We start from the raw sequence: 16010 nt of genomic DNA on the forward strand, positions 1-16010 counted from the left end.
TTTTCAGCTATTTCTGTGCCTACTGTAGAATTTTAGTGGTGAATATATTAGTTTATGCCTGCAGCATGCCATCTCCTCTGGCTGAAATCCCAAGTGAAACTCCTATCACTGAGCATCTCTGGTTTACAGAGGCTTCACAGAAAAGCCTACTGAATTTCTTTATAGTCGATAGCTTACAAATGTATGTCACAAAGTTCTGTTTGCAGAAGGATTATCCATGTTCAGACTTTGGCATATTGCTCCTGTTTTCTGCAGCAATTTCCTCTGTGTTCCCCAGTGTAACCTCTATGTCTCTGCTCTGCCTGTTGTCCTGCCAGTGACACCACTGCTGTTTTCTGCGCTGGCGGCTTTTTTACATTCTGCAGGGCTGGCAGGTCGGCATGGTGGGAAAGCCCTGGGCATCTGAAGACACACTAGTCTGTTCCCAGCAGTGGTTACTCTGGGAAGCGCAAGCATGAACGGATTAATGGCAAACAGAAATGCTATTTACGTGGTTCCAAGCAGAGCAAAAAAAATACTCAGAACTGCAACCGTTGCTGAAGCTCGGTTCAGCGCCAGGGCCTGAGAAATAGCTTTTTACTGTGGTTGTGTATTGCTCTTACTGCCCTGACGTGGAGCCCTAAGCTCACAGTATCCAGATCTGGGCTCCACACAGGCACACAGCACAGGCTGAGTGCTCTAATCCTGCTCAAGTTCTGTGAAGGGGCATGTGAGCGAGCAGCTTGATTCAACAAATTGATACTTGAGTTTGAAGGCAAAACGTTTTTCATATTCAGGTTGTTTACGAGGATGACTTCAGGTGGAAAGCTAATGAATTAGTTGCATCTTATGCAGCTTTTTCCTCTTCTGGAGCTGATAAAAGCATGTTCTTATGTATGAAGAACTCGCAAAGTAGCTTTTCAGAAATGCTACTGATCCAGCTTATGTGCTTTCTTAGAATTGTCATGACATCTGCAGGTCATTTCACAAGAAACAGGAATACAGTGATTTAAAAAGCCCGTGTGAACTGCTGTGTGCGGTGTTTAGTCTACAAGCTGCTCCATCTGCAAGTTGCATTTTGGGTTTGCAGGCTTTGTCCCGTGTCCTGCTGCATGCTTTAGGGTCGGCTGAAGTGAGACACGGTACGCCAGTCTGCTGTCCGTGGGAATGAGGGGTGCGGGAACAGCTCTGCTGCGTTCCCTCAAACTGTCCCGCTCACACTGATCTTGTCCCTGTCAGTACAGCGAGGCTCGAGCGCGGTGTGCAAGCTGGCTGATCCTGAGGCAGGACCCACAGGGTGTATTGGATCAACCTGTCGTCGGGCTATTTACCTTCCTAGAGGAGAGAAGCAGTTGGGAAGTAGTTTAAGACAGGGCTTGTTGGGATAGGTGGGAGGTGGCAAGCAACACCTCAGTTGTTTGTTTCTTGTAATGAGTTTCCCACATTGTTAGCAAGGCCATAAATTAGATGGGGAGCTCTGTTTTCCATGGTCCAGAAATACCTGGTATTTTTAAAGAGACTTATTTTGTTGCCAGAATATACAAAAGCATTTGTGTGTTGCTATAAGTTCAGCAGGCCTGGGGCCCTTCATCTTTGCAAAAGAGGTTGCTGGGTTTAATGTACTATTAAGATAAATTTATAATTATTTTGCTGTTGAGAGCCCACTTCTAACATTTTTGTAAGATCTTAGCTCTGCATGCTTTTGCAAGTGTCTGATTTCAAGATTTGTTCTCTAACTGCAAATTTGTTATGGGTTTTTTTTGCGTTCCTAAAGAGGTGACAGCTGGTGGTGGGACCCACAAACATCCAGCAAAACTCGAATTCTCAAGACTGAAAGCTGTTGTGCAAGAAAGGGTGTCCTGTGTAAGCAGGCACAGAAGTAATACCAAGCTTGAGGTGGAGGAAGGTAACCGAAAGGCTTCCATGTGTTCGACCTAATCTTGAACCAAGGATCTAGCTGCCAAACAAGCCAAAAGCAGCTGATACATTTATCATAAACATTTATTATTTGGAAAGGAAAATTAGGAGACCTGTGGGGTTACTTTTGGTGGTACAATGCTGTACAACCTGCTGTATGACTCAAGTGTGCTACATTCCTGGTTTTGCCTCTTTTAAAATGTGACGAAGACTTAACTCCGGTGCTTTTAATTAAGAGTTGTTTGCATTCATTGGTGAAAATAGCCAGAGGGTAGACACAAGCTATCTTCCACATAGGAAGTGAGTCCAACAGATTATATTTTGTCCTTACAAGACAAAGTTATAGCACAGTGAAGACTAACCACATGGCTGTGCTGATGGTGAGTTTTTTCTGCTCAAGTTCATGGACATACTTAGCCTGTCTCACCCTTACTAGGGTTGTAATAGACCTGGAGAGGTGACAAACATGTTCTTGGTGCAGATCTGCGATGCATTAACCTTTGATATTTTGCCTTTTTTTTTTTTTTTGCTGTACCTGCTGCTATTGAATCTGCCTTATGATGGATGCTGATTCCCAGATAGTGCTGTTTTTCCCCCAGTAAAAGCTATAGAGCCTTAGACCAGTGATCTGACAGCAACAGCAGCACACACCGATGGCCATGGGAGCTTCTGTTGTTTATCCAGGTGACTACGGGGCCATTTGTCAGGCCGTAGCCGTTCAGTGGCAGTGTTAGGCTATGCCCAGAGGAAATAACAAACCACACTTCTCTTGCTGATACAATGAGCCAAAGCCCAAGCCACATGCTTAGTCGCTTACCAATGCACCTTAGTTTCAGTAGCCAGGCACTGTGCTTGTTCCTAATATTCAGTTAAGACACCAAAACCGAAACCTTGGTTTCCACATGTCTAGGAAAGTGCACAGATCTGTGATGACTTACAAGTATCTCTTTTGCAAGAGCAGCGGTGGTGAGCAATGGAAGTTAGCTCCAGGTACTTTGGGGTACAGCAGAAGAGGCTGCCTCAAAGTATACCTGGCTTGTGCTTTGATTTGTTTGTACACACCACGGCCTGCCTAAACATCTGTAAAACCACCCCTTTCCCACCTTGAGAGAGCTATTCCTCATGCATACTGTTATGTGCAGTTGACGGGGCCGCTCTTTGTCAAGGTAAGATAATCCTGCTGCCTGCCCCGGTCCTGTCTGGCAGGGTGCAGGAAGCAGCACAAAAACAGTGAATCCGATTCAGTTTCTGATCAAACATTTCATGCTTCCTGAAACATGACAGCCTCTTCCAGAGGTACACTATTACAAATCTGTAAAGCAAGATGTTTCCATCCTCTTCTGTATGTTCAAGACTTAAGTCATGTAAAGACTAGTTTATGTCTATTTTGTCCATCATTCCCTTTCCAGGATACTTAATAACAATTCATCGTGTTATATCTAAAAGAAGCTTTTAATACTTTTTACCAGGACACTGCTTGTGTTTCACTAGTTGTTACAGAGGTTCATGTGGAGGCTGCACAGAACCCAAGGTTGCTGTCTGTGTAAAGGACGTCTAGACACGGCACAGATGCTTCTGCCTGTTACCTGGATGTACCTGACATTCTCCTTTTCAACAGACTATATTCTGTTTTCTCTATATGGCAGCACTATGTACCTGACACCTAGTGATGCTTACATCTGGCTGCTTGCTGTGTCCACCTCCACTGACCTGGAGCTGCAGAAGATTTAGAAAGTACAAGTTGATTTCAAGTCCTTTATGTTCTTAAATTAGTATCTACAGGAGAAATATTTTGTTTAGATACTGATGGAGAGAGATTGTATGTCAAACTCATGAGATTTGCTGATGAGTTTTTGTTAATTGGAAAAGTGTTCCTTTAGAATTGATCTTTCCTCTTTTCTCCTGACCCGTTCCTGCTCAGGCAGGAGAACAGCCGCAGATCTCGGTCTGCAGACAATCTGCTGTCTGCACTCCTTTGTCATGACACTTTGCTAGACACAGATCTGATCTCAGATGCAGTCAATGCAGTTGCAGCACCTGACGCGAGCAGTAGCAGCTCCAGTTCCCGTTGTTTCCAGAGAACGGAGGAGATAACTGTAGTAGAGCACATGGGGAGGGAAGGTGGTAGCTAGGAGTGCAGGTGGGTAAACGAAGATCTGCAATTCACTGCTTTTCTATGGTGGTGTTGCCTCTACGGTCCTTCAGCATTTCTCAGTTATATTGGCCTTTTCAGCACACTCAGACCTCTAGGACAGGTTAATATTCCAGATGAGTGTTGTCTGGCTGTTGGCACAGAGTGAGTGCTGTATAACCGGTTTCCTGTGTTGGAAGGAACAGATGAGATACAGTGGTGATAAGGGAAGATCCTCAAATCATTTTAAGTCCTGGAGCTTTAGAAACTGTAAAAACAGTAGCTGTGGCCCAGCTGGACTGCCTGGTTTCTTGCACATTTTCCTTCCTCTCCTGCTGGCTGCTCTCCAGGATGAGCAGCTTTGCACAGTGGATCTTTAGGCTGATGCAGCCTGAGCACTACAGAGGCTGTATGTAATGAGACTGACCGTTTTTGTTGGAAACTCCTCCATTCCTTCATTTAAGTTCATGGCTTCAAAACACACTACATGCAAATTAATCTGAGATTTAAAAAAACTCTTGTGAGTAGAAGAGCTCTTGATCCTTAATCCGTGGCATTTGTATACGTGGTGCTGTTCTAATTGTAGGATTCTGCAGAACCAGTTTGTGAGTGTTACAAAGAACAATTTGGCACAAGCAGAACAGGCTGATGCAGAAGGAGCAGCTTGTTGCACAGAGCCCGGTGCTGTGTGCCGACGGAGGAGGACTTTGTTCTGCCTCTGGTCAGGACAGTCTGCACTGCAGCTGGCTCTGCTCTATTGAAAATAGACAAGTTGTACACTTTGAACTAGGTCACTGTGTGTTTTCTTGGTTTTTGTTTTGGGTTTTTTTGTAGATAATAGGATAGTTCTCCAGATGTGCCTGAAAGGAGCATTAAGATGTGCCAAGGGCTGCAGTGAGAGGGTGACAGTGCAGTCAGGGCCCACCGAGGTTTATCAGCACTGAAGCTGATGGCTTTTTAATCATGCATAGTTTTATTTAGTGGGATTGTATACATGCACTGAAGTGTTTCCTTTTATCTAGTTTAATTCTGTTACGGTAAACTGATTCCAAACCAGTGGTGAGAGCACCTACAGTCGGTGCTGTTTTACTGAAGCTCATCAGATCCCTTTTCCAGAGCAAAGCTGCTGGTCTCTGGGGTCGAGCTTCCAGCTCGCCAGGGCTTGAGCTCTCTGCTATGACTGGTCCATGTGATTGCTTCACTTTTGCTGCTCTGGAAAATTACACATAGCAAAAATCCAGCCTATGTAAGATTGCTGCGCGAAAATAAGTTACGTATCTCCTTTTTCATCTTTGTGGTATTTGTTGGGACAGAACTACGGTGAGCACCCCTGGGACGGGCACTGATTGTTCCATGCTGAAGGTGCAGCTCGGTTGCAGCCCTTTTTATAAGGTGTGTGCTTCGATCTTGCAGGAGTTGAGTCAATCTGGACCATCCAAAGATTGATGTTTATACAAAGTGTAAAGCCAGTGACATTTACCAGGCACTTACTGGCATAGTTGATTGGGAGTCAGTAGATGGGGATTTGTTTTTTTAGCTGTCTCTGTTCTGCAGGGTTGCTAATATTCCCAAATGGAGTGTGCGCTTATCAGCAGCATCTGTGGTGCACAGTCTGACTCATGTGCTCTTTGAGTGAGGATGACAAATGGAGAGTGGAGACAAACAACTCCCCAGGATCAGTGTGCACTGAGAGGGGGGGAAGGAGAGAACAGTCATCTCAGAAGGCATTTCTAATAACGTCCTAATTGCTGCCCTCGTGTGGGGAAGTTTGGCCTTTTGCTTCTTAAGAAATCCAGTTTAGACTTCTTTGGAAGCAGAGGAGGGAAGAGGAGCATCTCTGATAAACGGACTGGAAAACTCTGCAGATTCTCAGTTCCCTGAGCTCGAGGAGCGGCGTGCCCCCAATGCACCTCTAGTGCTTTGGGTTCGATAGTTGAACCATCTCTGCGTGCTTGCAGCACCCAGTGGCGGTTTGTTGTTGAAGACATCCTGCACATGCTTGTCTGGCTCACAGCACTGAATTTTAATATACTCCATTACGGCAATGGCCTGTCATCCTGGTGCAGCTGTCCAGCGAAGGTACCGTGTGTCCCCTGGCAGCAAACTAAACCCCTGGCAGCAGGACAGGTGGAAGCAGCCAATGTTGACTGTTACAGGAGCTCAGTCACACTCTTTCCTTTGGCTAATAATAGTTAGGAAATGTTTACCACACCATACACTGGATTTTAACCTAATTTATTTATCAGCTGAAGTTTCAGTGATGCACTTGTCCCGTATAGGGCTTGCATAGTTAACAGTGAAATGCAACTGAGCTCTGATAATCAAGTCAGACCTCAAAAGCTGTGTGTTTCCAGCTGTGGTCAGCTAAGGGTCGAGGGGCAGGGGAAAACAAAACAAAGCCCTTTCCCAGGGCCACCTTCTGAGCAAGTGCCTTGGTTGTCACGGCTTCCGTTTTCCTTGTGCCACCGAGGGGTGGGAACGCAGGTGGGATTCGCTTGTTGCTCTTGAGATTGTTTTTGAAGAGGATTGGGGTGCACGTAGAGGAGTTTCCACACAAACTGGTACTCTTATGTGAAGCCAGGGGTATCTGCGTGGGTGGGGACGTAGATCAGGCAGTGCTTCGAAATGCTGTTCTGGGAAAGCAAAGTCCTTTGTTGAAAGGGGATTGCCTACAGTCATCCTTTTTAGGAATAGATGGTGTGAAATTAAGCTGCCTGGTTTCGCTTTGATGTGCCTTTTAATTTTCACTAGAACATGCCCATTTTCTCTTAATTTCCCCTATGAAAAATGCTTTTTTTATTATTCTTTAGAAGAGACCACTAACTGAAATTGAAATACAGTCTTCAACAAATTGTACAACTTTGATCACTAAACTTAAAAGCTAGGAAGGAGATGGGATTAGTGCTATGACTTCTGTAGATAAATATTTGTGAGCATTTGTGACTTGAAGAGAAATTAAAGGGGGAATAAACATCTGTCCTTTGATGAGCTCTCCAGCTCATTAACCTGTTGAATGCAGCGTCTGGCCGAAGGATTCAAGGCCAGGAGGGGTTCAAGGCATATGAAACAATTACAAATCTCTTCCCCTTTCTGTGGACAGTGTTTTTTTCCTGTGGTATTTTAATTGTAAACACAGCAGGACGCTTTCGGAGCATGATAAATTACTCAAGTTTTCCTCTAGTCTTAACCCATCCATAACTTCAGTCTACCTAATGGTCTGAGATGCCTTGAACTAATAACTCATTTTGGGTTCACGCACGAGATGTTTGCTCAAACGCAACAGTGCTTTTGAATTAGATCGTCTGGTGTACCTGGAAGATGTGTCAGAAGATGGAGATAGCTGCTGAGCTGCAACCCAAGTCCTGTGCAGAGTGGATGGGAGCTGAACATGAACCACTGGTGGCTTCCACACATCCCATGAGTTCACTGGACAGACGGCTTCTGTGCAAAGGATGAGTCACTCTCCCAGCAGCCTGGGTGCCGCGTATAAATTAATACAGCATGTAGCTTTTCCCATGTGAAGCTGCATCAGAGGTTTAATTTGAGTTCTACTTTCATGATAGCCCTTCACTTAATACTGCTCCCAAGCTTTTAAAGCCAAGCCTCACTGGAGAAGACTACCAGCAGCATGTCTACAGGCATGTGCAGGCGGGTATTGCAGGATGAACATGGAAGCCAACTTGTGCTCTGAGCACTGGGTCCTGAATTCCTCCCTGAAGGAAGAGGGAAGAACCCCCCATCTGCTGATGGCTGGAAGCGTGAGCACCGGTGAAGGCTGTCACACTGGAGCAGCATCGCACCCTGCAGCCCACTCGCTTCTCTGCCCATGCCCCAGGCTGCTCTTCCAGGAGTTTGGGGTAGTTCTGCAGAATTTCAGTAGAAAATTAGTTTATCTTGTTTTGGCACAGAAGTTGTAGCTTAATTGCCATGCTTTATCTTGCTTGAAGTAGAGGCCTGAGAAGTAGCACTTGTTTACAATAAACTTGCAAATAGCTTTGGACAGCTACTGTACTTCAGATTTGAACCCTTAGGAAGTAGTATTTGCTACAGAGATACTGCACAGTGGGTTAAAGCAATTAAAGCAGCCTCTCTCTGCACTCCTCCAGCACTTCTGAGATATCTTCAAGGAACTGTAATTTTTGCATTCTGTACGTGCAGAACTGGCTCTCCCGTAATCTGGTGATGCTTCTTTCCCGGTACTTAAAGACATTTGTTAATTTGGAAGGAAACCTGTTAGAAGGAGAGCGCGTTGCATGGTCTTTTATTGCCTTAATGCTGCAAACATACGGCCGCAGCAACTGCAAGAGGCAGTCGTATCTTCGCAGGCCTTCCCCTGGGTGGTGGGGATGGCTCAGCAGGATGCTCCGCTGGCTTTTATGGACCACAGTCATCAGTGGTGAGCCAAAGCCCCAGCGGGAAGCCGTGCGGCACGCTGAGCTCTCCCTTGCTTCTGCGGCTCCAGAGGCGAAGTGGAGCTTTTTGTAATTATCTCAGATGCTCTATCTGGACCTCCAGGCTATATAGGAGCCAAGAGGCTCATATGGAGCTTTAGCCATTTATTGCTTTTAACTTTGGGATGATGTTGCCTTCAAATACACTTCCTCCAGTTTCTATAGGTCTACTGACTTGGGTTTTTTCACTCCAGGAGAATATTAGCTAAAAGCTGGCTGGCTTTGCCACATATGTATTGCAGTTTTTCTACTCGTAATCCTGAACCGAATATTACTGCACCTGTCCATCGCTCATGGATTTGAGCAGGCATTTTATCGTCTTGTTGCTGCTGTAAAATTGCCAACAATTTTAGGTTGGCAGCCAAATCTTAATGTGCTGTTGGTGGGAGTGAGGTAGTGGCATGCTGTTTTTCAGTGATGTTCTTTGAGGACTGAGGTACTTGACATTAGAAGTGTGCAACATTGGTTCAAAGTGGCTTTTAAGATGTTGTTTACCTTAATGCGCTGTCTTGGAGGAGCAGTTAGGGCTGGTGTTGATGAAGTACGTGACTGGGGGGTAATAGGAGACTTACAGGATTCCTGCAAAGCCGGGAACCTGCTGTCCCGTCCTAAGTGTCAGCAACGGGTTGGCAAGTTATCTAATATTAACAACAATAATTAAAAAATACTGTAAGACTTACAGTTATGGTATGCCTGTTCTTAGTGCTGTCAGGTCCTTTAAAATGTTAGTTAATGGAGTGCTGATCATCTACTTCTCAATCTCTCTTGTCTTAAACAGCCTCTGGAAAACTTACTGAACAGTCATTTGAAGAGGCTCCTAACATGGTAGCAAATGCTGTGAAGGGAAGGCTCTGTCTTATTCTTACCATCTGTCTCGCCGCACACCCCAGATGATGCAATGTGCTGTATGCCATATCAAAATAAACCCTTTATTTTTAACAAACTGCATTTAAGACACATTAGCAGTCAATCCCTAAATTTGGGACTGACCTTATTTAATTCCTCAAGGCATGCTACCACACTGCATCTTCAGCGCTGGAGCTGGCACTAATGAGCTGCAGACTCCTACTCTGACATTTCAGAAAATGAGACTCTGTTCCACCGTAGTGCTCAGAGCTGGGCTGGCTTATGCTGATTCACTGGGTAGAAGCAGTGTTTATCTTCAAAGGACGTGTGTGCTCGCAAGGCTCGACTGTAGAGTAATCTGTAGGACAAATTGAGTTTAGAGCTGAGTCTGCCAGGTCTGGGCATGAGAGACCAAGGCTTTGGAGATTAAACTGGTGGAGGAGCTGGAGGTGCTGTGGCCAGCAGCTGGCACCTGGAATGCAGCTCAGCTGCTCTGTCCCCTGCAAGTTGTGGTCAGGTCACTATAGTATCAGCTGTTCTTTTTCATTAATAACTTGTTTTATTTTGTTTGCCTGCTGTGTGGGCGGCAGCATGAGATGTGTCACAATTCTCTGAGTGGTTTAATGAGTCTTCTCTGCTTTCTTCTCCCTCTGCCAGCGCTCCCTGTTGTCCTGCAGTTATTGCCTTTGTTCTTCTGTGACCAGGCTGGTCATACTACAGCTGGGCTAGTTTGTATGTACTTCTAACTGCAGAGGCATGTGTAATTAGTCCCTTTTTGAAAAATTTTAAGTGCATGCAGAGTGTTCTGAGTGCAAGCTGAGGACTGTTTGCAAGCAGCAGATCTGCTGCTATCAGACATGTCAAATTGTCAGGTCTGAGCCATGGCTGGTAAACCCACCGGCTTTGGGCATGCAAGCTAGCAGTATTTGTGGATTTTACTGCTAGACCACTTCATGTTATTTTAAAGTTTTGTTGAATAGAGAGTGCTTGAGCCATAGATGTGCTGCCTTAAACCCTGATGGGTCTTCAGGATAAGTAACTTCTCCTGTCTCCAGCCTGCTCCAAACTTGTCCTCCCCCCCCCCTTTTTTGGGCTCACTCAGAAGCAAGCCAGGAGCTGGTGTGTGGGACATTATAGTAAAAAAAACCCAGCTTGCTGAAGAGTAGGAGAAAGTTAGCAATAGGCTGCTCTTGCCTGTGATCCTTGACCTGCTGCCCTGCAGTCACTGTGCATCAGTTCCTGTACTGGGGACCTTGAGGGCATTTTGGAGGTGAATGGACAATTGGAAAGCAGGCTGGGCTCAAGCCAGTGTTTAAAAACAGTCTTTTCTAGGTGAATGTTCATTTTTTTCAGGAATTTGGCCACTTTTCCTCTTTCTATTCTGGTTACAAAAAAACACACCACACCATACCACTTTCCTTCCCATACAACTTGGAGGGATTTTCAGGGCTTGTTTCGTCCATCAGTCAAGAGTAAAATTCGGTGTTTACATCTTCTGCGGATGAATGAAGGCAGAGCAAATGCCATCAGTACTGATTCCTCTAGTTCCTATTTATGGAAGCATTTCCTTCTACTTTAATAAGTAAAAACAGGCCAATCTTTCCTTTGCATGCGTCTAGCCATTGACCCAGATCAACAGCCTTGGTAAGGAGCTCGCCGAAAGTCTGTCACTGTCTTCTGCGGTGGTGTTGAATTCACTTTCTAGTGACCCAGTCATTTCTCCTGGCATTTCCAGCTCCAGTCCGTGGGATTTATGTGCTGTCAGAGTGATAGCGTTCTCCCTGTGAGAATTGGATTTACCTCATTTCACACTTAATGTCGAGCCGCTCTGCGTGTAACATCTGCAGCATCCCAAAGCCCTTGGAGGAGGGGATGAATGAATGCACACGCTGGATTTATTTGTGTTACTAGTCTTCAGTGACTAATCCACCTAGTTTCTCATTGTCATATTCTGCAGTTGCTTTTACCTTTCCTTCTTCAGCGTTTCCTACTTAATAGGAAGTATTGGTGCTCTGGAACAGGCATGTTGCCTTTCTTCCATCAATTAGCCACTCGTCAACTTGCAGGTCGTAGTTCAGTTACTAAATTAGGTCATAGCTCCTCCTTTTTCCCCACACCATTGCTAAAACATCCTCCTGCCTTTGCTGTCACTAAGAGCTTATACAAGCTCTGTCAAGATGATGTGTAAGACTCTTTTCTGAGTAATACTGAAATTTCACCGAAAAGTTGCACCCTTGCAAACAGTTTTGCTCTCATCTCGTAAAAGCTCTGTCTCTGTAAGCACAACTTTTACAAAATGAGTAAGTGCAGGGTAAAATGAACTTTCTCCTTTTGTTTTTAACTTTATTCATGACTTTGAAAACCATTGGATGAACGTAAGGGGTTTGAGTGGCAAAGCGGGTTCTGCCTTTCTGGAGCAACTGCTAGGAGCTGAGGGTGCTCCGAGCATCACACCAGTCACTGGGCGCTGCCTATTGCAGCGTGGCCCCAGCAGTCTCTGCTGTATCTTTGGCAGTTTCCAGAATAATAGGTTCCCAGGAAAGAGTGAAGGAATATCATGCAGCAGCTGGAATGATCCTATTTAAAACCATTCCATTGCTTAGGGGAGGGGTCTTTTAAAGTCCCATGAACCGTACTTCTCACTCAACCCCTCCAATGCTGCAATCAGATGGGGGGGGGATTTTTCTTGCCCCTTTCACACCAAAACCTTAACACCGACCCTGTGTGCAGCGGGGAGGAGAGCTTGCACGCACGGTCCAGGTTTTTCGGGGCTCGAGGAGGCGGCAGTGCGACTCACTTGCTTCAGATGCCGAACGGCAAAACCCGGCACCGCTCACCAGCCAGCACCGGGGAGGGCTGTGGGGCGGCTGCGTGCCGGGGCTGGATCCCGGCCACCTGCGGGAGGAGGAGGAGACGCACGATGCCAAGGACTATACTCGTTCTCCCTAGCTGTCTTTTTTTAGCAATCGTAGCAACTGATATCAAAGCAGCTTTTGGCCACCCCGGCAAACCCAAAGAGGCATTTTTCACAAGATACTAAATCCTGCGTTTCTTTCCTTTATTTTTAGTATAGGAGACTCCAGGCAGGTGCAGCACTGTCTAATTAATCTTAGTGTGAAAGGGAAACTTTAGGCAAATAGCAGCAGTCATTTGAGGTTCTCATATAGCATGAGGACTTTCCCTTTTTTAAATAAACCGTATTAACTTCAGCTAGCTGCTAGGAATAACCTCTGCCTGCCACTGATGAGGCAGCGTGGGCCTGCATGTCATGTTTCTTAATTCCCGCTTTTTGCTGCAAGTCCTTCAGGAATGTTGTGTGTGGTGCTCTCTGCAGTGGAAGGAGAACTGAGAAATCTGCAGGGTTTTCTCTTGGCTTTTCTGAGATGAGCCTGGTATAAATCAAACTTCTCAGCAATAACATCAGGCTTTTAGTAGTATCTGCAGCGGGGTTGAGTTGGGTTCCCGTTGTGCGAGGTGCTGATGGAGTTAGTTGACAGTTTATGCTTTGGAAGCCTTGCTGTCCTGGTTTGCCCTGTGGTAACCTGCTGCAGGGATTTGAAAACCTGCTCAGAAAGAGGAGAAGCAGGGCTGGAGAGCCATAGTGCAATAAGCTTTAGGTCTGGGTCCTTTTGGATATAGCTAGGTTAGTACCAGACTTGAACAGGTTAAACAGTGGCAAGTAAGACCGAAGTCCAGTTTTTAACTACTTGGAATTTGAGGAATTGACAATTAGCTTTCATAGCAAAACAGGGCTGCTAGAAATTGCACTTCTTGTTTAGTTAAGACCTGTCTTTTTCATATGTCTAAATTAAATTCTACAGACAGTCAGGAGCCAGTTGCAAAACAAGCCCATAACGTGTAGTTAATGGTCCTGTATTAAAATGAAATTGCATGAAAGTCCGGTGTGTTGCAGCACAAACACCACTGCTGTAAATGTGCTTTGCCTGGCTTACTCCGATTGTTTGGGTTTTTTTTTACGATGCCTGAGCAAGAGTGGGTGAATTGCTGCATCGGGACCACCTCTTCCTAAGGATCTTTGAGAGAAATGAGATTGAAATGAGATTGTTTGCATCCCCGTTTCAAGGGGATGATCATCTTCAGGGGGACTCAATGATCTTAAAGGTCTTTTCCAACCTAAACGATTCTATGATTCAAGCTCTTGCAGGGACATCCTTCCTCCCTCTGGCTGGCAGCAGAACGGGGAGCAGCCCGGCAGCATGTGCCTCGTCCCGACCCCTCTGTGGGATGGCTCCAGCCTTTGCAGCGTTACCTCCACACCTTACAAAAAGCTGCCTGTGAGTTAGCATCTGACTCAGCTTTGTCCTTTTGCTGGAGTGAAAAACGATGTCTTGGGTTTTTTTGTCTTCCTCCCCCTCCTCTCGCTGGGCCCGCCGTGCTGCGGAGGGGAGCGGTACATGGTGCTCGCTGCGTGGGCAGGGAGATGCTGTAGGAGGGTTCCCCGACCCCGGAACCGCTGCAGTGATGCAGCCGATTGACGTACTTTCTCCTGCATCAAAGTGACTGTTGCCTGGCTGCCTCACTGAGCCCAGCTTTTTTTTTTGGTGTTTAATATTAAAGTACAAAGCTGTGCAAAAACCACATGCTTTTTTACTCTTTGAAGTGGTGCTGGCTAACTGCCTAAAAAACATTCTCCAGTGGTGGTGGAAAAAATCCCATTACGTTTTACAAATATTTTTGTTTTATTTCACCCCTTTCTTTCAGAAGCTTGACAATAGTTCTCTGGAGACTTGATCTCGTGTTGCTGGCAAAGCCTGACCCATCCCCGTAGCTGCCTGCCTTCAGTGCTGTAAACAGGACTTGCAATTAGATTTTGAAGAAATAAAACTTGTATTTAGGTGGCTGGTTTTGTGTTTTTCTTTCTACATTATACAGTATATTATCCTTATCTTGTTTGATGTCTAGCTTTTGACAAGCTAAGAGTTGAACGTGTAGCCTGGAGTTTTAAGTTCGAGACTTAAGTCCAGAGGTTTTTAAGCAGCTCGAGTGTATTACTGCTAACCTTAATATAGGGGGTTTAAGATGAAAAATATAATAAAATTATCAGGTTGTATTTTCAAAATTAAAGTATAGTTCCTAAGCAAGAAATACTGGAGTAAACATTGGAATGGGCAAGGAGGGGAAATAGGATGAGCTGTAGAAGCTGACAGTGTGTGGCACTAAGGATGTGCGTATGTAATCTGTAACTTTTAAATGCACAGGTAATGTGTTCCTCATAACTTCAGCTGCTGAATGAAGATGTTAATTAGCCAGGGATTAACGCATTGCAATGCCAGGTATGCACACCTTGGGTGAGTCTCTTCTGTAATCTTCATCCAGGCTTGGTCACTAAAAGGCACTGTTTCAGTGATAAAAGTGGCCTTCTGTAGTTTGTCAGTAGTAGCACAGCTGGGCAGGTAGCACATCTTTTTCTAGCAGAATAGAAATATTGTTTGTCCATTTTCTATCAAATGCAATTAGGGTGAAATTGCAGGAAAGCAAATTGGGATTTAAGGGCACACAGCTAGGCTGGACTTGGCTTCTGAGTCATTTTAAATGTAAAAGGGTTTTTGCAAACATGGAGGTCAATAGAAATCTTTCCATGAGACTTAATATCAGTGGTCATTAAGTTTTCTTAAAGATGTCAAAATCCATTGCCTCTTTCAGTGGGGGATGCCAACCATGTATGCAAGGGTGTGCTCTGCTTTGTTTGTTATAAGTTAGGTCTTAGCACAAACTCTTAATTTTTCTTGCAGGGGTAGAGCAGTGTGTTGAAAGGGTTTCTGCAGCTGTGAGTTAAAAGCCAAGCCATATAAAACATCTGCGGCTAAGGCCCAGAGTTTTCCTCATGCTGTCACTGTGCCATAGCCAACGAGCGGCATGATGTTTGACAAGCAATGCCAGCATGGTGGTTCATGTATTTGTGTAAATGACTTAGAAAACTGGTAAAATTCCACTAATCCCTCTGTAAGTGAGCTTATCATGGGATACAAATTTCCTGTTGCCTGTCCCCTACTGCTGAATGCAATAAAATGGGCAGCCAGAAAATCACGTTGGTTCCTGTATCGGTGCCTGTCATTTGTTCCAGTTTGGGTTAACTTGCCTCTACAGAGGTTATGGTTTTCCAGTTTTCTTCTAGCTTTCAACTCTGTTTTGGGTATTTAGAGCCGAAGCTTATAAACAGGTCCTTTTAAAATATACGAGCATGGTATAAGCTGTATTGACATAAGTGAATGTGCTGAGGTGTGGGGAGGGCAGGGGGCTGATGAGCAGATGTTTGTGTGATGCCTTTTTTACCTTAAAAAATACACTACAATCCCATCCAGAGTCTCTGAACAGCACACAAGGCTGCGGAGCGAGTGAAGTATTGTATTCGCTTGTGGCTAAATAAGCTTGATTCATTCTTTCTCCCTTCTATGTGTTTTTATTAACGGAGACAAGGGATTTCTGCAGTGATGGCCTCCCCTAGGAATGCTGGCTATGTGAAAAATGCCCTGTCCTGCAGCGCTGCTGCTCTCCCTTATCTGCCCGTCCCTCGCTGCCCGCGCCGTGGGCATGGGCTCTGCTCGCCGCACAAATACCTTCCTGTCCTGGGAAGTGTCACCGCTGCCGTCAGCTTTCATCATCACGTCTGTCGTCTCCGATCTGTGCCCCCCCCCCCCCCCCCCCCCTCCCCCGCGCCCCCCCCC

At 45.4% G+C, this 16010-nt stretch overlaps 1 protein-coding gene across 3 annotated transcripts in view; it reads left to right on the forward strand.

Annotated features, from left to right (window-relative positions):
- The window catches only part of GNG7 (guanine nucleotide binding protein (G protein), gamma 7), a 59305-nt gene that overhangs the window by 21361 nt on the left and 21934 nt on the right, over nt 1-16010 (forward strand). The window contains exon 1 of one of the 3 annotated variants that reach the window (XM_010563197.1): nt 6069-6106. The exons of 1 other annotated variant lie outside the window; for it this stretch is intronic. Coding sequence is in view for 1 of the 2 variants with exons in the window: in XM_010563195.1 (XP_010561497.1) it covers nt 9802-9841 (40 nt within the window). In the remaining variant the exon portion in view is untranslated. Of the gene's footprint in view, nt 1-6068; nt 6107-9740; nt 9842-16010 lie in introns of those variants that run through there. One more of the 3 variants, XM_010563195.1, reaches the window with a different exon arrangement.

The sequence above is a fragment of the Haliaeetus leucocephalus genome, unplaced genomic scaffold, assembly GCF_000737465.1.
Source record: "Haliaeetus leucocephalus isolate CR32 unplaced genomic scaffold, Haliaeetus_leucocephalus-4.0 Scaffold164, whole genome shotgun sequence".
Classification (NCBI taxonomy): Eukaryota; Metazoa; Chordata; class Aves; order Accipitriformes; family Accipitridae; genus Haliaeetus; species Haliaeetus leucocephalus.